Raw genomic sequence first — 24,604 nt, forward strand, 5'->3', positions numbered from 1 at the left:
GATCTTAATCTCCCTTGATTTTTCTTTAAATCCTTGAACAAGAAAATCATCTGTCAGAGGTCGATAATTGTTAATTTTTAAAATAGCTTAGGTTGTCATTTTGTGGAATGGTTTCTTATTATAGTGAAGTTCTGTGTGCTAACTGCTCCTAGCTATCCACTTGAGATTTGAGCCACCTTAGAGATATACCTGTTGACCTAGCTTCCTCAGTTCTAATCAGTTCTCATCAGTGACCATTTTTCTTACTGGTCTTACAAAAACTAGTGATTTTTTAAAATAGCAGTGCGTTTGGCTTCTGTATGACTTCATAAATAAAAATTACTCAGTCCTCTTTTACATACAAAATTGTGGTAAAAATGTTGGAAGTTCATATCTGCAGTGATAGAATTCACTGATAATTTTGCTTACTGGTTTGTTCAGAAACAAACCCCTAGTCAATGTGTTGAACAATCTTATTTCCTTCTCAGTGCTTGATGTAGCCAAGTAATGTCACTGTTTAAGAAAGCAATAATTAAGATTTTTTTCCCAGAAACAAATTGATTTTAAATGTTTTTAAATGTTTTTGTTAACATACATATTCAAAAACATTCCTATATTCATCTGATTTTAGATATACTAAATGTGAAATAACTCTATTAGTACTGTTTTATTGTCTTGGACTGGTATTCTTCCTTTTTTCTTCCAAAGATCCACCTTCTACCTTACTCTGAAAACTTAAAATCATTGCAGTATTTTGCAGAATAGAACTGTTCGTTTTCTAAAATGTTGACGAATGAATTATTATAGTTAGTATATTAAAAAGAACGGCATGTTTGAGAATTTGAATTTCCCAATATTTAGGTTTAGCTTTTATTTTTTAAAAGGACTTCAGTAAAGCTAAAATTTAAGATTACCTTCTCAAGTTTAATAAAGTAGTAATATCAATTTTGGAAGTTAAGATGTATTTTAAGAGTAGGTTCCCCCCTTTTTTTTTGGTTATTATATCACTTTGTATACCAGCCAACATGGATTTGTAATGTGAATGCTAGTGAACATCATCTTAAAAATCATCTGTTGAGCTGTACTTATGGACTGCCCCTCAGACACACTATTCAAGAACTGGGAATGTAGCTTAGTGGTTGAGTGCATGCTCAAGGCCCTGGGTTTGATTCCTGGCACTGCAAAAAATAAATAAATAAACAAACAGAAAAACAGCTCTGGGGCTAAAGATATAGCTCAGTTGTTAGAGTGCTTGCCTTGCATGCACAAGGCCCTGAGTTCAACCTCTAGCACCACATTATTTCTAGGTGATTTTATGGCATGAGTGATGGGTTTGTTACTAAAATAGATGAGTGGGAATATTAAAGTTGCTACTAAATAAGTTTCCTATCAAATATTTTAATACATACACAGAACTGTCCTTACGAGATAGACCAGTCTGAATTTTATGTTCTCCTGACACTTGAATTAAAAGAATGAAAAAAATCTTTTTCTGTATTCACATTTTTATTCCTGTTGACATATTAACAGCACGCCTTTCAAATCTAGTAATTTTTATGAGAATGTAATCCCATATAATTTGGGGGGAGAGGTGAAAGAAAGGCATAGATCATTTTGGCTGTTTTTCATTAGTAAAAAAAATTGTTCCTTTTTTTTTTGATACTTGGGATTGAATCTGTGGGTGCTTTATTACTGACCTGCCTCCCCACTCCTTTTTTATTTTGAGATGGGGTCTTGCATACTTGCTTAAGGCCTGGCTGAGTTGTTGAGGCTGACTTTGAACTTTTAATCTCTTGCCTCAGCCTCCTGAGTTGATAGAATTATAGGCATTCACCACCAAGCCTGGCTTTGTTCCTATTTTTAATGTATATATGTTTCTCTCTTTTATGGGTTAAAAGTTAAATGTTTAAAAAACAAACTTAAAATATATATCAGGAAAGAAGTTGTATTAAAAAATATCTAGTGGAAGGAAAATACATGTATTTCCTCTTAATATAATGGAAATGATATTCACATTTAAGATGAGTAGTTTAACATTATTATACTTTTTTTTTTAATCTACTCAGTCTACCAATTTGTAAATAAACCCTTACAGCAAGGAGGTATTTAGCTAGAGAAAGATCATTTCATTTATAAATTTAGGATTAACAATTTCAGTGAATAATGCTGTTGTAGTTTTTAAGCTTCAAAAGTTGCAAATTTAAAAAATTAACCTGGTTATTTGAAGTGATTGAATTATCTCATGTTTAATTAATAATGTCCCTCATTTGTTACATACTTGTTATCATTTGGCACACTTATCAAATATAGTCAATCAGTATTAAAATCCAGTAAGATATGTAGAAGAGTGTTTGACATCATCTAAAGATGTACACTCTAGAGATGGAAACTGTATGTTCCAGTATTTTTAGTATATGCTTAGGAAAGAGCTCAAAAGGTTTATATGAAAATATTGATAATGATTATCCCAAAATTATGTGCTACTAGATTTTTATATAATTATGTAATTGAATTTCTTTAGAATAAGTAAATAAAAAATAACAGTATCTTGAATTTTGAAATTTTGCTTTTAAAATGTGTATTGAAGGGGCTGGGGTTGTGGCTCAGTGGTAGAGCACTTGCCTTACATGCATGAAGCACTGGGTTTGATCCTTGGCACCACATAAAAATAAATAAATAAAATAAAGGTATTGTGTCCATCTACAACTAAAATTTTAATTAAAAAATTTTTTAAAAAATGTGTACTTAACAGCTTTATTTTAATTTTAATTATTTAATTTTAATTATTTAAGATTCTTAATTAAAGAGTACAATACTATAAAATTTCAGTCTTTTAGATATATTCAGGGAACCTGAACATACTTTAAAATTGTTGTATGTTAACACATACAGCTTTATTTTTTTCTTTTTTAGTAAAGGAATGTGATACCAGAAGACAGTATTAGGAATTGTCACAGTGTATGAATTTATAAACTCTTAGGCATAAGAATTAAATTTGGACATTAATTCCCCTATTATCACACTTGTTCTTCAGGTTTACCTGCCCTGTGTCCTTTCTTTAACGGGTTTTCTGTCTTTAAAGACACTGGTCAGAAATCTGATGTTCTTATTATTTCCCACTTAGTGTTCTTCAATAAATGTAATGAAAAACTTTATTATGCCTTTTAATTCTTTGAGTAACTTGTGATAATTGATCTCAAAGTACTCATTCCTACTATTTCTCATATTGTAGTCTTGTTTAAAGTGTTTTCCAAACACTTTCTTAAATAGAGGAGGGAGATGAATGTTTTATCTGGCAGTTCCTATGCTTGCCAACATTCCAGAGTATATTTGATATTAACTTATGACAGAAATAATATCAGATCAAAATGAAAATTTATTTGGAAAAAATTGAGTATTGTAGGCTCATTTATGAATGGGTTTAAGAGAGTTTTGTGTGCCAGTTCATCTCGTTTTTCTTTATTTACTGCCTCACTTTTTATTTTTTTTCCAGCATTACATCATATTTTGTAACCTGGGTACATTCTTGATTTTGGCATATAATATTGATAATTACCTAGATGAATCTCTTGGTCTCATATTTAGTATAAGATTTAGGCCACAAACATCTAATGGAGTCATGGGTAGAAAATAAGATATAAGAAATTATTGCAGACGTTTAACTTTTAAATTGCAGACTATCGGTGGTCCATGTCAAGTCATAGTTCACAAGTGGGAGACTCATCTACAACCACGATCAATAACCCCTTTAGGTATGGGCATTAACTGCATCTGTTTGAGGCATATGCATAAGTTACTAATATGCTGCACAATGGCTTAGTGGGATTTAATAAATTTTTATTCTAAAGTTTAAAATTAATGCATTGTTAGTACTACAAATTTCACTTAGCGTTTCATGAATCTTATTTTCAAAACTAAACAGTTATTAATTGCCTTTACAAATTTTATTAGAAATGCTTGCCTAGTTATTTTTGTTTTCTTGGATTAGATTAGTTTATTATGAAATACTTGCTTTCATTTTGAAGGGTTAGGAAGTTTATAACATTCTTCTTGACTGAGCATCCATGGCTTTATTTGATTGCTTGCTCAGGCTTAGTAAAAGAACATTTGATGAATGAATTAATCCAAAACAAAAACTTCATAACTTTTAGCTTTGAATAGTAAAGGTACTAGAATAAATTATTCTTTTTTTAAATGAGTAAATACTTGGATAAACTTGTATGAGTGAATTCAGATATCTTTGTAGTTGACATAGATTCTTGCTAGTTTATTTAAATTCTTGCTAGTTTATTTAAATTCCCTGCTGCCTTTGGAAGTGGTAATCCCAAGAGTTTGGTTTTATTCAGCTTTCTTGTGCCTAAAAATGGCATTTCTCTTCATACAAATATTTTTGAATTTCCTTTTCCATACTGAAAGTGGAATTTGAAGTTCATTTTACATACATTAAGTTACCCACTTGTATTCATCTATATATTAACGTAGTGCTGAAAAATGTATCTTTCAGTTCCTAGGCAGTTAAAATCTAAGAATGATAACTCATTTACTAATTTACTAGCTTACATTAATAAGGAGTAGGAGTTTCTGCTTTACCTTATATCAGGACACATCTTGTTTAAATAGATGTCTCATTCCATCCTCTTTATTGGATTTTCTTTTTATGTGTTTTATTGCATTTTTAATAGTGTAATTAGAATCTTTATGGTAGTATACTTAGAATTATAATAGTCCCATACTGAGGTTGGAACTTACTAGGTATTGAACATTTTAAGAAGTAATTTGCATTTGAAGCATCTTGTAGTTAAATACATTGTCTTATTGTGAGAAGTGAAATGATTTTGTTTCTTCTCTTTTAGAAAGAAATATATTCTATATAATTTTTAAACTTAGAAGCTGTGTGAAATCTACCAGAAAATTTGCACTAGCAACTGTAATACTTTAACAAGTATTTCAAACTCATGTTTAAATGAATATGGGAAGGGAAGTAGGAGGGAAAGACAATTAGTATTTAGAGGCTTGGATCTCAAAGCTTTTCTCATTTATTTGAATGTTAGGTGAAGGGGATATGCTAGCATTTATTCTTTTTTTGGTAGTTCCTCACAGCTCTGTATATGCAGGTAAGTTATACTGTTTGTAAAGCTTTTAGCTGGCTACAGATTATAGTTGGGATTTGAGAAGAATTACATTTTAGACAAGTTCAGAATATACACTGCACAAGAATAAGCATTTTAATTGTGCCAAGACTTTTGTTTTGAAAATTCACAAGGAGTTACCATTGTCCAGCAACCTGTTTTGTATATTGGTGGGTGTAGAAGTTCATCCCAGTGCCTCTAGAGCACCTCTCTGTGGAGTTTTCTTTCACTTCCTTATGTTATCATGGATAATGACAAAGTCTGTAAGAACTGTACTACTTGTTAGTCTCTTTAAAGGGAAATTCTTTATAGAGGGCTACAATAAATATGCTTATTCACTTTATGCTGCTTTTAAGTTGTAGAAAAACTTTAATATTTTAAACAGTCCTTAAAGTTTAATTTCTCAGTCGTTCATTTTTTAAACATTATGAATTTTAACGATGTCTTCTATTTTCCTTGAATTCTAGAAAATGAAATTATTATTGATGATGGACAATTTGGAATCCACAGTAAGTGAGAGTGAATTTTGAAATGTCCACTGATGTTTTTTGTGTGTATACACGTGTGTGTGTATATATATATATTTACACACACACACACACACACACACATATATATATATATATATATATATATATATATATATATAATATGTCTTTTAAAAGTTCTGTTGATGAAAAACCTTAGGTCTAGTTGACAGCTTCTTTGTTATTTATGAAAATTGTATTATATATAAATTTTATTATATATAAACTTCAAGTTAAAAATTGGTAAAACAATACTATTACAAATGTGACTTTTTTATGGCAGGATATATAAATAGGAGTCTGTAAAACTATAAAAGTTTTGTTCTTACCTTCTCGTATCTCAAACCCAGACTAGTGGCATAAGTAGTTTCAACTAAAAGTTTCTTATGGAACTTTGGGAATGTAATGATCCCTAATGGAACTATTGCTATGTTAGAAATCATTTTGGAACATGTTCTCTTTCATTGTAGATATGGATTACTTCAATAATGGATTTGATAAGAAGGCTTTAATTTACTAAAGTTGTTAAAGAATAGTTCATTGTTAATAGTCATTTAAATTCTCCCAATCATATAAAAGTTCTTTTTTAATGACAAATTTAAGGCTACAAGTATATTTACTTTGGAGGTGGTGTGTGACAAGGCCAGTGTTTTATAACCTCAGTGTATTAAAATGTGAATTTGAACTAGCATTAAAATAATTACTATTCTATCTGTTTACTCTTGACAGATGGTGTTGAAACTCTGGATTCTGGGTGGCTGACGTGTCAGACTGAAATAAGATTACGTTTGCATTATTCTGAAAAACCTCCAGTCTCAATAACCAAGAAAAAATTTAAAAAGTCTAGATTTAGGTATGACTATGTGCTTTTATTACTTAGCCCCCCCCCCCTTTTAAAAAAAGAATGCTGTAGAGTTTGGATCCATTTTGTTTTAGCCTTTAAGGGAATAAAATAACACAGCTGTTGTCACATTTTCTAATAATCCTAGAGATCTGTGATAGTGAATTGCTTTTCCCCCATAGATCACTACTGTTACATATATTTATGTTAGTATCTTTTTTTTCCCCCCCTTATGGTACTGGTGATTTAAACTAAGGGTGCTCTTCTACTGAACTATATCCCAAGCCCTTTTTATATTTTATTTTGAGATGGTCTCACTAAGTTGCCCAGGCTGTCTGTGAACTTGAGATCCTCCTGCCTCAGCCTCCTGGATACTGGTTACGTGTGTGTACTACCACAGACCTGTAATCCTATCACAGTATCAGTGTTGAATCTCAAAATTTTGAACCAGAAAAGTTAGTTTTTACAAAGATCAGTGGTTTCTAAGCTTGTGTATTTTTGTAATTTCTATCATTTAATATTTCTTAGTGTAGTAATAATTTGTTTTAAAATGAACGTAACAAATGATTTTGTGCTGAGGAGGGAATAGCATAAATAGAAAAAAAATTATTGGAAATCTTTCAGAGATTTAAACTTTACAGTGATTTGAAAATGGAACATTTCCATGAAGAAAGGTAGCAGTTTCAGAGTTTTTGTTTTTTTTTGTACCAGGGATTGAACATCTAGAGGCATTTAACCACCAAGGCACATCCCCAGCCTCCCCTCCCCCACACTTTAAAATTTCTCTTTTCTTTGAGACAGGAACTCAGTAAGTTGCTGAGGCTAGCCTAAAACTCTGTCCTCTTGCCTCAGCCTCCTGAGTTGTTGCTGGGATTATGGGCGTGTGCTTATGCCTGGCTAGATTTTTTTTTTAAAGTTGCTTCAGTTTTAGAGATAGAAATAAAGCTTTGTAAATGGTTAAATCGTAGCTTCTTTTTTCTGTGATATTATTGTATATATCTATGAGTGAACTGGCTTAAGACGCAGGGAGCCCTACACTAGAATTTTTGTGACTTTGGGACTGAAATATGTACCATAGCTTGATTGTATAACACAGCTTTTTCTGAATAAGATGTCAGGAGTGGGTTGAAAGTAACTGAAGATGTTTATCTTTTTAATAGCATTCATAATGATACTGATGTCTGTAAGTCCTTAAATATTTTAACTGTCTAAATATTACAGCACTTTTATCCTGATCATAGACAAGGAAAAGTGTGGGTGGCACTTCACAGCCCTTTGTGTTGGCTGTTCTGATAGAGTATAGGGTTTGGGGTGTGTGTACCTTGTCCTCCACATGGTCAATCTACAAGATCCACTGGACCTCAAACTCTTTAATAGTTATCTATACATATTTTAGTATTTTGCTTACTTGTTATTTTAAAAGAAGCAAATTACAGCTGTAAACTGACTAACAGAATAAGACATAGAAATAACAATATAAGGAAAAACCTTGGTTGGTTAGCTTATTAGTACTTTTATTTCCCTTGGATGCAGTTAAGCAATTAATAGCTAGGCATGGTAGCACATGCCACTTCTCTCAGTGATGGGGTTGGAGAGCTAAGGCAGGAGGAGGATTGCAAGTTTGAGGCCGGCCTCATCAATTTAATGAGACTTTGTCTCAAAATAAAAAGGACTTGGGATGTAGGTCAATGGTAAAGTGCCCTTGGCATCAGTCCCCAGCACAAAAAACAAATGTTTGGGATCTGATTTGGAATACAAATGAATACTGAGTCTTAAGGACATTCTTTGACTGTATATATTATTGAGTTGCTTAGGCTTAAATTAAAATGAAATGTACTTAGTTGGAGTCTACCTATTAAATGACTTAATTCTAGAAATTAGTGCTTGTTCCAATGATCTTTTTCCCCAAATTCATTTTAGTGCTAGACTAAGCCTTCATGGAGTAGGAAATAAAATTTATCTGTGAGGATTTCAGTATTTTAAAAACTTGGCAACAGCTTATATACTTTGTTTTATTTATTGTTTTGTGCTACAAGGGATTTAACCCAGGGGGACTCTACTACTATGGGGCACACTATTATTAAGCTATGTCCCCAGCCCTTTTTGTTTTCCTGTCTCAGCCTCCTGTGTTACTGGGATTGCATATGTGTGCCTCTATACCTGGCCAGCTTATGCATTTTTAGAATAAAATAGTGAGCATGCACTTTGTTATCAACAAGTTTTAAACAGTCCTTCCTTCCTTCCTTCCTTCCTTCCTTCCTTCCTTCCTTCCTTCCTTTCTCTTTCTCTCTTTCCTTCTCATTGTTTCTTTCTCTTTATCTCTCTCTCCCTCTCCCTCTCTCCCTGTCTCTCTCTCTCTCTCCCCCCCCCTTCCTCTCCCTCCCTCTCCCTCCTCCCCCTCCAGGGGCAATCAACAACTGGGCCACATTCACAGCCCTTTTTAATTTTTTATTTTGAGACAGGGTCTCGCTAAATTGCTGAGGCTCTCTTTGAACTTGCAATAATCCTGCCTCAGCCTCCCAAGCTGCTGGGATTATAGACAGGCACCACTGTACTTGGCCCCCACATTTCTTTTTGATTGATTATACTAGCAAATGAAAAGCAATGGAGATGTCTCTTTGTTGCAGAGTATAACATATATATAGCTATTTGACGAAAACATTTAATACAAATAAAATGAATTAAGTTTTATCATAGGTCCTGTCCCTTTAAGTTTGTTTATTTATTTTTCAAAAATGACTGTCTTGCCTACTAATTTCTTTCCATTTGTAGTTTCTTCATGTACCTCAGGGGAGAATGTTCCTTCAGGTTTACCAATAGAATCAATCTTCCAGAATCATTCCCAAGACAATTTGTTTTCTGGAAAGATGATGATTTTTGTGTTGAGTTATTGAAATACTACTTTAGATTTTATTGAGTGATTATAGACAGTATTATTAATGGAATAATCTATATGTCTGAAACCTCAGGAAAAAACTGTTAAGACAAAGCCTCAGCAGGGCTGGAGATGTAGCTCACTTGGTAGAATGCTTGCCTCGCATGCATAAGGCCCTGAGTTTAATCCCTAGCCCAGCAAAATACAAAGACAAAGCCTCAGCAGTGATTAGGAGGAGGGAGGTCAGGGTGGGCCACTATTGTAATTATTTGCATTCTATATTAAATCTCATTTAAGTGTCAAATGAAAAATTGTTGTAGTTTACCTATTACTCTCTATAATAACTTTGCATCCTATATTAACATTCAGATTGTTTAATCTATATGTGATTTAGTTGGTACAAGAAATATTCCAGAATTGAATTTACTTTTGGTATTACACATATTTTGTGTAAGTAATTGCTTTTTCATTGGGAGTAGATCAATCTTTGTGACCCCTATGGCTGGATAACTGGTATTTGTTTTCATTACTGTGAGACCAGTGAGAGGACTTCTTGGATTATTTGTTTCCTTTATTAAAAAGGCATAGGCTGGGGTTGTGGCTCAGCGGTAGAGCGCTTGCTTAGCATGTGCAAGGCCCTGGGTTTGATCCTCGGCACCACATAAAAATAAATAAGTAAAATAAAGATATTAAAAAAACTTATACTGTTCTGTCCAAAGATAAAAAACAACCTTAGTGTAGGCATAATGGATACCTATCTCATTTTAATATCTTGTAGAAATGTTTGTAGATAAAGCACATCTAATGCCTTAATCTATTTGTAGTCTTAATGTAATATCTTATTTTTGTTATTTGAGCATGTTGGAATGACACTTTTTTTTTTTTTGGTGGTACTGGGGATTGGAACAAGGGACTTATGCATGTGAGGCAAGCAGTCTACCAAGTGAGCTATATCCCTGGCCAGCGAACACTTAGGTTTAAGTAACATTTCTATGAAGTTATATTCTATGCCACTTTTGCATTTCGTTATTCTTTCCTATTTTTCAGGGTAAAGCTTACACTAGAGGGTCCAGAGGAAGATGATGATGATAGGGTGTCTCCCACTCTTCTTCACAAAATGTCCAATACCTTGGAGATATCTTTAATAAGTGACAATGAGTTCAAGTGCAGGCATTCACAGCCAGAATGTGGTTATGGCTTACAGCCTGATCGCTGGACAGAGTATAGCATACAGACAATGGAACCAGATAACCTGGAACTAATCTTTGATTTTTTTGAGGTGAGTAGTTTTAGGGAAGGTGTTGAAAAAGAATGCAAGCATGAGCTTACTGATTTGTGTAAAGCCATGATTTATAAGAACTCTTTAGGTGTTGGCTCCTATATAATTTTAGTAGATTTTAAAAACTCAGAGGTGACAAATTTTAAGTACTATTAGGAAAACAATTAAGAAAACTGCAGTAGAATTGATGTTTTAAATCAAGACTGGATTTGTTTTTGTCCATGCCTCTTAATCTAAATATAAATGAAATATATCTAAAGGAGCTTTCAAAGATAAGTTGAGGGCCAGGAAGGCTGTGTGACCCTTGGCAGATAATCTGATGTAATTAGCATTATTGAATCCTCTTCATGGTAAAAATCTGTCTTTCACTGAGGTATTTTATTACGAGGATTTGTTGTGACAGTGGACTATGTAATTTTACTCAGTGTTATAAATGTGTAATAAATCTAGTTAGAAAGTTTGTGCTAGATTATGCAGAATCAGTGCTGCCAACTTTCCAAAGCTACTTGTGTTAACTTACACTAAAACTTGTTATCTCACTAGCTGTTCAGATGCTCTCACAAATAATACCTGGTGTACCTCCCTAAGGTCCTTACTACAGTGTGATATGGTTTAGTGGTTAAGCACCCCTGGGTTCAATCCCCAGTACCCCTCTCTCCCACCCTTCCCAATAAAAACCTCTTAAACACCTAACTTTTCATTTGGTTGGCATTTTTAGAAACAACTGTTTTTTTTTTTTTTTTTCATAGATAAGGCTGATAAATACCAACTGTAATCTGAAAACATGTACTTGGTCTCCTTGGGAGTTACTATCCCTAGAGGCCACCATGTGGACATGTTTGTAGAGAACGTAATTTACATTATAATTTATTAGAAGTGTATATCTTGGTCTTTCATTGTAAAGTGTTTAGAGATTTTCAGACTGTGCTTTATATTCACCTAATACATATTAGATCAGAAGTGAAGAAAATATATCATTTAGAACAAAAAAGCTATCTAAATTACCTGGATATAAGTTTGATTATTTCTTCCTCATCAGTCCTTCATAGACTATCAGTTGATTTTAAGAGAGTTCTTTGATCATGAATTTAAAACATTTAAGAATTCAGAGTATTCTGTCTGAATCTCATTTTTTCAGGAAGATCTCAGTGAACATGTAGTTCAGGGTGATGCCCTTCCTGGACATGTGGGCACAGCCTGTCTCTTATCATCCACCATTGCGGAGAGTGGGAAGAGTGCTGGAATTCTTACTCTTCCCATCATGAGCAGAAATTCCAGGAAAACAATAGGCAAAGTGAGAGGTAAGTTTAGAAAAATAGGCAAGTCCTGACAAGTAAAGCTAAGGTTAAGTTAGAACTTTCATTATTTCTAAATTGAGGCTTTGAGAATGGTAATGATTAATAATTTACATTATTAACATAAGAATTTAGATTAACTAATATAATAAGAAGTTAAGTATGTTTATTGAATTTTCTACAACTTTGAATCAATTTTGACTTATTTTCTATTTGATAGAGATTAATTAAACCGGTTTAAGTGCTTTTTAAATGTCATTGAGCTCATAATGAACTTTTTAACCATTTTTCTTTGTCCCTCCCTCTTTCTTCCTATGGAAGTTGACTTTATCATTATTAAGCCATTACCAGGATACAACTGTGACATGAAATCTTCATTTTCTAAGTATTGGAAGCCAAGAATACCACTGGATGTTGGACACAGAGGTGCAGGGAACTCGACAACAACTGCCCAGTAGGTTGAATATTTGCATAGAATTGGCATTCAGTAGTTCATAAGGTTAGATTGGTTTGACCCACAAAAGGGTCAGATGATGCTTTTATTATCATCTGGGGAATTAAATGTAATTTCACAATCAGGATTACCAATTCAAAATAATTAAAGCCCAACTCTAATCTCCTAAGATTCTGATTAGTCTTTGATATTATACTGAATTGATGATGAGAAAGACATTAGAACCACAAAGCCAGGAAGTAAAGCTTGCTCTTGAGAATCTGTGTCTTTCTTGATTTGGGTACATTGCCATTCTTTAAAATGGAAGGGTTTGGATGTTCCCTAGTGTTCTGCTCCTGGTTAAGTATCCATGACTCCAAGAAAGTTTAAGTAAACTCAGGGTGTGTTTATTTGTTCAGCCAACACCTCATCAGAAAGATGCCTCATCTCTTCTCAACAGACACACAAATTTCAGCCTGGTACAGTTGGTTGTTCCTTCTAGTTTTGAGTTTTATTTATTTACAAGTACTCTAGCTTGTTGCCATTGGCTTTCTACTGGTAGTTTTAATTCCATTCCTTTTATTTTAAACTGCTGCTGCTGAGTGCTATGGCACATGCCTATAATTCCAGCTACACAGGAGGCTGAGGCAGGAGGAGCACAAGTTCAAAGCCAGTCTTAGTAAGACCCTGTCTCAAAAAATCAAAAGGGCTTTAGATGTGGCTCAGTGGTGAAACACCCCTGGGCTCAATCCCTGGCACCCCAAATAAATAAAGTGATGATGTGATAGCTTTAGGACTTGGTCATGATTATGATTAAGTCTATAAAACAAATCAACTACCATTTAAGAAAGAAGCATCCTTAGGCTCCATCAAAGTAAATTGTCTTCCCTTTTTTTCTTGTTCTTTAAATAAACTTTTCATACTTCTATCCTGTTGGTGTATCAGTGTTTCCCCCACAGTCTGGAGGTTTTATTTCAAAGAACAAGTTTCTACGTCTCTTTTTTCATGACATTGAAAACAATTGTTTTCCTTAATTGGTTACCTTAACTTGTTCCAAGGGGGGGAAAATCCTTATTATAGGAGAAGTATATGTTGTGGTGTAGCATGTGTCTATATTTCAGCTTATAAGTATCTATAGTTGTTAGAGCTTTCATTTATGGAATAAATGTACATTAGCCAAGTGTGGTTACAGTCCTTTTTTTTTTTCCACAGTCATATTTTGGGGATAGCAAAATTAGCTTCAAGATAGAATAAATACTATTTCCATTGTTAAAAATACAGTTGAGGGCTGGGGATATGCTCAGTTGGTAGAGTGCTTGCCTTACATGCACAAGAACCTGGGTTCAATCCCCAGCACCACAAAAAGACAAATAAAATATAGTTGACTTTTTAAAAAATATATAGTTGACTCTTTTTCTGTAGTTTGTGATAGCATGTTTCTTCTCTATTTCAGGCTGGCTAAAGTTCAAGAAAATACTATTGCTTCTTTAAGAAATGCTGCTAGTCATGTAAGTAACCTTATTTCTTTAAATACTTTGGGCTATTCAGTTAGAAAAATGTGGCTCAGGACGATCTCCTCCAGTCTACATTAGTATGTTAAAGAGGAATATTTATGCTTGTTTTGAACATGTTTCTAAGTGAAGACTATGTCTTGGCATTATATTTCAATCCGTGGTAAAGATTGGGATGAGAACAATAAGATCATAAGCATCTTTTTTTCATCTAACAGATTTTGAGTTGTTTTCTTTAAAAAAATTTCCACTAAGCATTGATATTTACTATCTGAATGATGTATTTATTCAGGTATTCACTTTTTTTAAAGGTCAAAACCAGATTGGAATATTTATTTACTGAACAGTGTATGTGCAGCTGGTGTTATGTATATAATAATACAAGGGGCAACTGCTTTCAGGTGGCCACTGTATATACTAAGATTATAAATTGAGGCGGGGTGAGTTTGAACCTACTGGCACAAGACCTTTTTTCTGAGATCTCAGTGGTGTTCTGTTCCCTCCTTTACACTCCTCTCTGGGGCCTGGGATCAAAGCAGCTGACCAGCAATATGGCATGAGGAGTTGGACAGGGCAGCTGTGACTTATGCCCTAAGAATGTGGTACACAGATTGTGTGCACCCCAGCAGGCTCTGTAAAGTTCATCATGGTCCCTTGTATTCCCCCTTTTTTGGGGGGGGGTACTGGGGATTCAACTCAGGGGCACTTAACCACTGAGCCACATTCCTAGCCCTGTTTTATATTTTATCTAGACACAAGATATTTCTGAGTTGCTTTAGGGACTTACTAAGTCAGCTGAGGCTGGCTTTGAACTTGGAATCAATCTTCCTGCCTCAGCTTCCTAAGACACTGGGATTACTGGCATGTGCTATTGCACCCAGCTGGTATTTACTTTTTACCAGATTATGTTACATTTCTTAACTCCTTTCCCAGTCTGATTTTTAGCACCTGCAGTTTGACATTTTTTAGTTGAACCTGGGGTTTCCTCCTTCACCCCTTCCTCTGTGCCTGACCAGAATGTCTCAGGTTCTGAAGTTAAACTAGGGGGAAATGGAGGAAGATCTCATTTTTGTATTTTCACTTGTTTCAGTGTCCTCCAGATCAATTAAACTTTGCCTTCTTAAAAATTGTTCAGCAAGTAATTGGGTGTTTATCACTTTTGTGAACCAACATCTTTTCTGACAGACCTTTTCATATCTTAACCTCTCTGAAATTGGAATAGGTTTTACGGTTTATCTTTGAGTCATGGTTTAACTGGAAACATCCTCACCAGTACTATAATAATGATACATTTTATAATTCATGGCATCCTAAATTAATTATAGTAGTTGTTTGATATTTAAAATTTTAGTAGTTTTATTTTTGTGTTAAAGATTATACTAATTGCTAGGTGTGGTAAGACATGCCTGTAATCTTAGCAGTTCAATCCCAGTACCAAAATAAATAAATAAGTAAATACAGCCCTTATTTATGTATATTGTGGTATATATTTCATAATTTGGAACCAGTTTTATTTAACTGTAGCCAGCTAGTCTAAGTATCATTTAACTAACGGTAAAAACGTGATTGACTGCTGTTTAAAGAATTTTCAGGGTCTCCATGCTTTTTTGGAAGGAGGATTTCATTTACCCTTCTATATTCTGACAAAATCCTTTATAACTCACATGGGTCACATTTGGTAATGTCTTATTTTAATTATTAATTGCTTATTAACTTGCTTTAATGTTAAAAACATAATTTTGAAGGTGTTTTAATCTGTTATTATTTCTTAAAGCTCACGTGAATTTTGGGATTAGATTTTATCTCTTAGTAAAATTTTTCCCAGAAGGATGATATGTACAGCTATGTACGATTAAACATTTAAACTAGAAAGATGTACATTAAAGTGTTAAGTAGGTGTTACTATTTATGGTGGTAGGGTTTGTTCTGTTTGGTAGAAATGGTTTGTGTTTTAATAGAAGTAGCTACATTTTCTGCTTTAGACATCAACAAGGAAGTAGACTTCATAGCCAAATTCTTGAGCTCCTTTGGTTGTAATCATATGTGCTGAGAAGATAGGTACCATTTCATGACTTAGACGCACTGTAAACACTTCTGTTGATCACAAGTCAGTAACATACAGAATTCTCAAATCTTGCTTCCTTTGATCCCAACTTTTGGTGAATGTACACATTTACATGTCAGTTTATGTTCTCAGTCTTTATCTGCATTAATTCAGAGAATAGAATGGATTTTTTTTGGTGATAGGACTCACCATATTGCCCAGGTGAGTCTCTAACTCACTGTCTTTCTGCCTCAACCTCCAGAATAGCTGGGATCACAGGTGCTCACCAAGGCCAGCAAATCTGACTTTTAAAAATATATTCTTAATGCTAATTCATGTCTTCCTCCTAATTTGTTTAGGTCTCCATCCAGGCATTTGGCATGTGCATCATTTTTGTTGCCTGATTTGTTTTATCTGTTCAGGAATAGTTGTAGCTTCTTTAATACACTATTGACATTCTCTAAGAAAGCGAACTAGGAAGCAGAGCAAAGGGTCTCTGGGTTACTCTTTACTCATATCATCTCTGAGGTCTAGCTAATGCTAAAGTATGCAGTGGCAGCAAGGAGGGGAAACCCTGTATTCTAGGTTCCTATTTTATTCCATTTCTGCTAATCGCAATAGCAGAGGTGATACCCATGAATGCTGTCACTGTTACTGACATGCCCTTGGATGTTTATCAGTGGATTCATGTCCACCCCTCTTTTTGGCCAGGTAAAAATTGTGCTTTTACAAAGGAGGGGGGCAGGTAATAAACAGCTTAATATGTAGTATTAAATAATTAGTGTGGTATTTTTGTGTACTGATCTATTAATTTTATAGTAAACATTAAGCTTCTTAATGTTCTTGTGCTTTTAGATGTATTGCACACCAGATAATGTTTTTCTAATACTTGGCTTCCTCCTGTCAGGGTGCAGCCTTTGTAGAATTTGATGTTCACCTTTCAAAAGACTTTGTGCCTGTGGTATATCATGATCTCACCTGTTGTTTGACCATGAAGAAGGTATATGGAAATTCCTTTATTTTAAACTCATTGTTAGCTAAAAGGTGTGAAACGAGGACATTTGTTATATTTTTAGTTATTTATTAACTGGAGTCAGCTCAATTCATTTCTTGGTGAATTATTGCCAGTATTTTCCTGTCTCTAGCTCTGGCAACTTTAAGATAGTGAAGAGATGGGTACTGATTTCCTCAAGTAGGGTCTCTGTTTTGTTCAATTTATATTTTTATTCCAGGTGGTATATGTACCAGTGTTTATTTTCTAAGCCCCCATCTGTTTTTGCTTTATACTGTTTCTCAAATTTATAGGATAGTTTGGTATAAAACAAGAGGAATCACAGTAAAAAATTGAAGGTCCCATTGAAGAAGGAATGGACTTAAGAGCCAGGGAAATATGAAAGACTTTTTAGCTGAGAAGGAAATGTCAAGAACTAAAATCCAGGGTTAATCTTTTAGTAAATAGAAATTTCAGAAAAAACAGACTGGAGGCAAGGGAAGTAGTAATGTGGACCATAGGTACAGTAGGGAAAGGGAGAATGGAGAAGAGGGCATATATGATGGAGAGCAGAATTCAGAATGAGATTTTGAAATCCATATAATTTTAAAAGTTTGTTGTCATTGTACAAACAAAATTGTCATTGTTTTTTCATCCCTGAGCTTCAGTATATACAAATTAACTAAAGTGATTTCTCAGGAACTTAACCTAGGAAGGTTCAATGTAGAACACTGTACCAGATATGTTGTATAAAAGACAACGCACCTGGGTCTGCCTGCTAGTGGATTTAAGAGTTCTTGGGGATTGGGTTGCTATGATAGCTAAAAAAAGATACTTCTGTTTTTGTTAAGTGTTATCAGGAGAGGGAGGGAAGGAAGGAGATACATGTATTCAGATGATGAAAGAAGTAGAATAATTAAAAAGAATGGAGCAAGTAGCTTTTGCTGTGGGAGAACACCATCTCTAAAAATGTTAATTTAGTGAAGAGTTACTGATCTCCAGTTTTCACCAGACTGTCTTGCTTTGACGTTGAAGCTGAATGAGTTAATTGGGGAATGAAAGTAGTGTATGTATTATTTTTAGGTTGATTTTAATTTTAAGCTGGCATTTTTCATATAAAAATTATTTGTCTATTTAAAAATGCAAGTAGTTCAGATTTATGAAATGAAAAAAATAAATCTTCCCCTTTTCCTTGATCTCATTCCCTTATTCTTAATAGTTTCTTGTGTATCCTTCCAGAAAAACTTTAGGCATACACAGGTTCGTACCAGTGTACATGAATAAATATATATGTACTTAATGACTTTTAGCGTGTTTGTTGAATTGATGATTTATTTATTGGAGGTACTCAACTAATTTCCAAAAGATAATGGTACCTCTAACAATGTGATGTTTGCTATGGCATTAAAATCTAGAAGAGTATATTTGCTTGTGGGGGAATCATGATAGATCTGAGTTCTTATTAAATAGTATTGCTTATAAAGCTAATTGCACAGTTTTGTTATGGCAATTTCTTTGCGTGGCTGCTATTTTTATCTAGACTTACATTTGAAAAGTTTTAGAAACTTAGAAACAGAAATTTGCATGTTGATTTCCTAGGCATGTAGCATGGATTATATGTCAAATACAAAGTATATAGCATGATAGAAAGCAGGGGAAAGGATGACTGACAGACATTTCCTTGTGTCCTCAGTTGTGTCTTCAGTGCCACAACTTACTCCCCACAGGCTTTTCTGTCCTGGCATTCCGTGCCTGCTTTGGGGGAAAAAAAAAAAGCCAGGGATTTGGGGGTAGGCTCATTTGTAGAGCATTTGCTTAGCATGTGCAAGAACTTGGGTTTGATCCCTAGCACCGCCTAAAAAAACAAGAGTATAAAACTGGGAGGTAATGTTAGGTAAAAATGATTTTTCTGCATGGGGCTTTCTAATAGTTACTCTTATTATTCAGTTAATTGAAATTATAGGCATATCCAGAGGAAACATTTCAGTAATAATGAAACAGGCCCATTTCTCTCTCTTTTTTTTTTTTTTTTGTGTTTTTTAGAAGTTTGATGCTGATCCAGTTGAATTGTTTGAAATTCCAGTAAAGGAACTAACATTTGACCAACTCCAGTTGTTAAAGGTAGTAACAGTAGCATAAATGTATATTACCATTTCATAAGTTCTACTTACTGATAGATGGCTATGTTTTTCCTGCACACAGGATTGACTAGTTAATATACATAATGTGTGCTTTACTTTTCTGCTATGATTTGGAAGATGCTGATTCATCCATTTTCTCTAACAGTTTTTATGGATGTCATTGATTTTTGTGTTTTTGAAAGAACTAGGCCATATGTCTTTGTAGGCCATAGGGGTTAGCCTTTCACATTCATAATCTTAAATTGCTTTTGTTCTGCAGTAGCCCTTTTCTTTATGGCTGTCTCTGTTTTATAGTTGGCCTTTTATTTGATAGTAGGTTTTGTACAAATGTTGATTAGGATCTTTGTATTTTGGGTTGTACCATGTAGTTTTACATGATTCTTTTTTCCATTCTCATTAGATACATAAATAGTTAAGTATGAGCAGTTTCTGGACTCAGGAATTTTTATATTCTTCTTCCCTACCTGGGCATTTGATCATGACCTTAGGTTTATGATCAAATGACCTTAGGTATATAAATGACCATGACCTTAGGTATATAAAATAATTAGCGTAGTGTTTATTCTTAATAAACTTGTAATTCTACATTTTATATTATTTTCAAAATTCCTGAGTTTTCAAGTTATAGTTCTATTAACCATCTCCTCATAAACCAGGATTTGTTTTTCTCATTGCATGTTGTGTGTTTGTGTCTTCTAGCTTGCCCATGTGACTGCATTAAAATCTAAAGATCGACAAGGTATGCACCAATATGGAAACCTGTTCATGGTCATTTTAATGAATATAATACTGGGCCATCTGAATGTATTTTTATAGATGTGATGGCTATACATGTGTTAATTTTTAACTGAAATATGTCATGTGTAATAACCATTCTGTTATTTTTCTTAGCAAAGCCATCAGAATTCTTCACAATTTTTGTACTTATAAATCTTTCCAAATGTTCTAATCATTATTGTTAGAGTATATCAAGTATAGAATTTGGCTACAGAGCCAGAGTTTGAAACCAGCTCTCTCAAATATCAGCTATGACCTCGGGCAGGTTACTTCAGCACTCTGCCTCCATTTCCTCAAAGCTTGTTGTTGCCTGCCATATCTCTTTGTAATTACACTTTGCTTTCTACTCACCTAGGGTTTAATAGGTTTCCATTCATTTGAGGCTTATTGTATCCTTTTTGAATCCTTTGTGTTTATGTTCTTGCTCTTCAATTAAGCCTCTCAAGTGTAGAAAAATGGTTTCATATTTCTAGAGATCTACTTTCACAGTGTTCTACATTTGATAGGCACTTTAGTAGTTTGTCTGCTGTTGTGTTATTGACACAATATGGATGCCTTTATGAACAAACTGTGAGGTGCTTAAGACTTAAAAGATTATCTCTGAAGCATAATTATAAATGCATAGTGTTACAGATATTTAATGACTGTAAAACTAATTTTGCCTTTAATTTATTCAACTGGAAAAATTTGCATTATTTTAGTTTTAGTTTTTTGAAATATACGTAAATTGGCATTTGTGTTTGTATTTTAAGAAACGTTTGATATTTTAATTTTTTTCTCAGCAAAATTATCTTCTAGATCTCTTAGGATGATTTATTGGTATCTATAGATTATTTTATCTAATTTCTGAGCTGATTTTGATATTTTAAATAGAAGTCTTAGCAAAATAACACAACTCAGTTCCATTGATAAATGACTGATTATTGCTTTTGACTACTTTTAAGAGAGTAGTATTATGATCAGGCACTGTGATGCACACTTGTAATCCTAGCAATTTGGGAAGCTGAGGCAGGGAGATAGCAAGTTGAAGTCCAGCCTGGCAACTTGGGGAGATGCTGTCTCAAAAAGGGTTGGGCATAGCAGCTCAGTGATAAAAGTACCCTTGGGTTCAATCCCCAATGTTTAAAAAAACAATCACTCTTGAGACCACAGACTATGGTGTTTATACTACATGTTTCAAACTAGTCTTTATGAGGGATGCTTGTTTAGAATATGCAGTTCAATGTTGAAAATAATCCAGGAGACTTCAGACGTTTCAGACATTAAAGGACCTTATGATACTTTCAGCATATGTTCATTCTACTTTTTTAGGGTTTGAAAAATCTTAGTGATACAATGGCATTTTATTTACTAAATTTTTGTTATTTAAAATTTCAGAATCTATGATTGAGGAAGAAAATTCCTTTTCTGAAAATCAACCATTTCCTTCTCTTAAGATGGTAAGTTTCCGAGGAAAACTAGGACAAGTCTATCTCATTAATCTTATTGCCTGAACAATTTATTTTGTTCTTTTAAATGGGCACTAAAAAGATGGTGTGAATAATGTGATTAATGCAAATCTGTTATCATTGGTGCTTCTAGAAGGTGTACTTTTGTGTGATATACTTGTGCTGCTTTTTTATCTTAAGAGTAACTTATCTCAAATAAATAAAAATTTCCTCAATGGCTTAATTTGGTAAGAATAGCATATGTACATATTTCTGTATATAGAGGAAGGAGAAGGCAAAAAAAGGGCTGGAAGAGGGTGAGATGTTTAAAAAAAATGATTGTTTTCAAACAATAGATTTCAAAAATTCACTGAGAAAGAAATTAGGATGAAAAATTTTAAAAACCAGGCAATTAATACAGGAATTCTTTTGAAAGCATCAGGAAAGCCCACATAGGTGCAAAAGAGATGATGGGTCTCCCTTGGTTTCTACTGTGCCTCTTAATACCTGCTCTTATGTGGTGTTTTTTTTGTTGTTTTGAGTTTTTGATACCAGCGATTGAACCCAGGGTCACTTAACCACTGAGTCACATCTCCAGCCCCACCCCCACCCCCTTTATTTTTGTATTTAGAGAAAGGGTCTCCTGTGTTAGGTCCTTGCTAAATTGCTGAGGCTGGCTTTATACATACACTCCCCTTGTATCATCCTCCTGAGCTGATGGGATTATAGGTGTGTGCCATCTTGCCTGGCTTGTCTTTGTTTTTTTGTTTTGTTTTGTTTTGTTTTTCCTGGTAATGTCAGATGTGGTAGATTTCTTAAACAAAAATAGGTGATTACAGAGTATTATGATGTGAAAAATGTATGTTTTAGGCATGGGGGCTTATTAGTGGAGGTTTTTTTTTCAGTTTATGATTCTTTATTTTCATATTCTCTTCTTTCCCCCACATTTTTTTATTGGTGCATTATAGTTGTACATGCTAATGGGATTTGTGGTTATATATTTGTACATGCAGAACAATATAATTTATATATAACAATATGTAAATATATAACACTATAATTTATATAACAGTATAATTTAGCCAATATCCCTTCCTAGCACTTTTCCCTTCCCTCCCCACCTCCATGCCTTTTGGACCCTTTCTCTACTGATCTCCCTTTGATTTTTAGGACATACAATCCCACCTGTTTTTTTTCTTTTTTCTCTCTAGCTTCCACATGAGAAAAAGACACATGACCGATAACCATCTGAGTTTGACTTACTCTGCTTAACATGATGGTCTCTAGTTTCATCCCATTTTCTGCAAATGCCATAATTTCATTTTTCTTTATGGATGAGTAAAACTCCATTATAGTATTAATGGGGTATTTTTTTTAATCTAGTATGTTATCTGGTTGCTAAAATATGAAGATAAATAATTTAGAAAAGGAGTGACAGTAAGGACCTTGTAATGAGGTATTTTGCTAAAACACTTAGGTATGTATTACCTGAGAAGACATTCATAAAACAATCTAAATAATTAAAGTAGTCAAAGTATTGATTGGCCAGCTATGGTGTTGAACACCTATAATCCCAGCAGCTCTGGAGGCTGAGGCAATAGCATCTCAAGTTCAAAGCCAGCCTCATCAATAGCGAGGCTCTAGGCAATTCAGTGAGACCTTGTCTCTAATGAAAAATACGAAAATAGGGTCTGAGGATATGGGTTAGTGGTTGAGTACCCATCTCTGGTACCCGCCCCCCCAAAGAAGTATTATTCATTCTGCAAAAATGTTGTCACAAAAGAACCCATAAGTCATTTGGTTCTCAGAAATCTCATGATTCCCAACCTTTTGAATTACTGAATAGAAAGAAAAGCAAATTTTTAAAAATTATGTTATACATGACACTAGAATGTATTTTGACATCTTACATACATGGAGTTTAACTTCTTTCTTTTGTGGTTGTACAGTATGTGGAGTTACACATCATAGGAATATAGGAGAGTTTATCCAGTTCATTCTACTGCCTTTCCCATTTTTATCTTCCCTCTCCTCTCCCCACTCCTATCAAATTCACTCCACTGCCTCACCCCATGCCCACTTGTGAGTCAGCATCTGCATATCAGAGAGAACATGTGGTCTTGGGTTCTGGGAATTGGTTTATTTCACCTAATGGTCTCTAGCTCCATCCATTTACCCGCAGGTGTCATAATTTCATTCCTCTTTATGGCTGGGTAGTATTCCATTGTGTATGTGTACCCTATAGAAATAGACAAATTTTAATTGTGTATTGAATGTTTGACAACATTTATTTAGCCTAATAAGTGACACTCAGATGCATCTAACACACTTAATTTGCCATTATCATTATGTAATCACAAAGAAATTTTAACAAAAAACTATCAAATATAATTTTAGTATAAGGACAATCTTTTTGCAAATTTTATGCTTTATAGTCTTAACACTATAACACACTTTTTCCTTATCCACTGAGCCTCATCTGTAGCACTGTTTTATATTTTATTTAGTGACAGAGCATCAATGAGTTGCTTATTTATGCCTTCCTTTTGCTTAGGCTGTAATTGAACTCAAGATCCTCCTGCCTCAGCCTGCCCACCCCTGTTCCCAGCCCCTGGGATTACAGGGATATGCCACCACACCTGGGTAGGCAGTGGGTTTTTTTTTGTGGTGCTGGGGATTGAACATAGGGCCTTGTGCATGCAAGGCAAGCATTCTACCAACTGAGCTATATATCCCCTGCCCCAGCTGTGCTCTTTACACTAACTTTTTTTGTTTGTGTTTTTATTTGCTTTTATAAAATTAAATATATATATTTTATACATGTTAATGACACTCTGAAGTTTTGAATCTGTTAAAGTAAAAACAATGTATTTTGATTCATTTTGCCCTAAGCATATTTGTGTGTTGCCCTATCATTTGTTTTAAGACTAAATAATTCAGATTTTTGTTTTTACTTATTGATGGACCTTTATTTTATTTATTTGTATGTGGTGCAGAGAATCAAACCCAGTACCTCACGCATGCTAGACAGGCACTCTACCACTGAGCCACAACCCCAGCCTCAGATGTTTTTTAATAAATAGAATAACTATTTGTTCATTTATATAGTCTTTTGCTTTATGAGTTTTAGTATATTGTTTCATTTGGAGATAACTTTTGGGGGGGTTATCAGCATGTTTTTTTTTTTTTTAGAGTATTATTGCTTCCAAAACAAGCTAAAAATCATTGGTTTTCATGTAATCATACCTTAGTATATCAATATACCTGAATATAATTTAGAATACATAAAAGATGTCTTCCTGAATTCTTGATGTTGTCTATAACTCACATGGAATGTTCTAAAAGGAATGGTGAA

General features: G+C 33.9%; 1 protein-coding gene across 2 annotated transcripts in view; it reads left to right on the forward strand.

The window, feature by feature from the left end:
• The window catches only part of Gpcpd1 (glycerophosphocholine phosphodiesterase 1), a 52,443-nt gene that overhangs the window by 16,029 nt on the left and 11,810 nt on the right, over window positions 1–24,604 (forward strand). For both annotated transcript variants that reach the window (XM_046433102.2, XM_046433103.2), the window contains exons 5-15: window positions 3,656–3,731; window positions 5,576–5,617; window positions 6,365–6,488; window positions 10,399–10,630; window positions 11,769–11,931; window positions 12,247–12,379; window positions 13,812–13,866; window positions 16,821–16,913; window positions 18,948–19,025; window positions 19,745–19,784; window positions 21,200–21,261. In XM_046433102.2, coding sequence (XP_046289058.1) covers window positions 3,656–3,731; window positions 5,576–5,617; window positions 6,365–6,488; window positions 10,399–10,630; window positions 11,769–11,931; window positions 12,247–12,379; window positions 13,812–13,866; window positions 16,821–16,913; window positions 18,948–19,025; window positions 19,745–19,784; window positions 21,200–21,261 — 1,098 coding nt within the window. The remainder of the gene's footprint in view (window positions 1–3,655; window positions 3,732–5,575; window positions 5,618–6,364; window positions 6,489–10,398; window positions 10,631–11,768; window positions 11,932–12,246; window positions 12,380–13,811; window positions 13,867–16,820; window positions 16,914–18,947; window positions 19,026–19,744; window positions 19,785–21,199; window positions 21,262–24,604) is intronic.

This window comes from Marmota monax, unplaced genomic scaffold, assembly GCF_021218885.2.
Source record: "Marmota monax isolate L192 unplaced genomic scaffold, Marmota_monax_Labrador192_F-V1.1 WCK01_AAM20220418_F8-fsc00014, whole genome shotgun sequence".
In the NCBI taxonomy this organism is placed as follows: Eukaryota; Metazoa; Chordata; class Mammalia; order Rodentia; family Sciuridae; genus Marmota; species Marmota monax.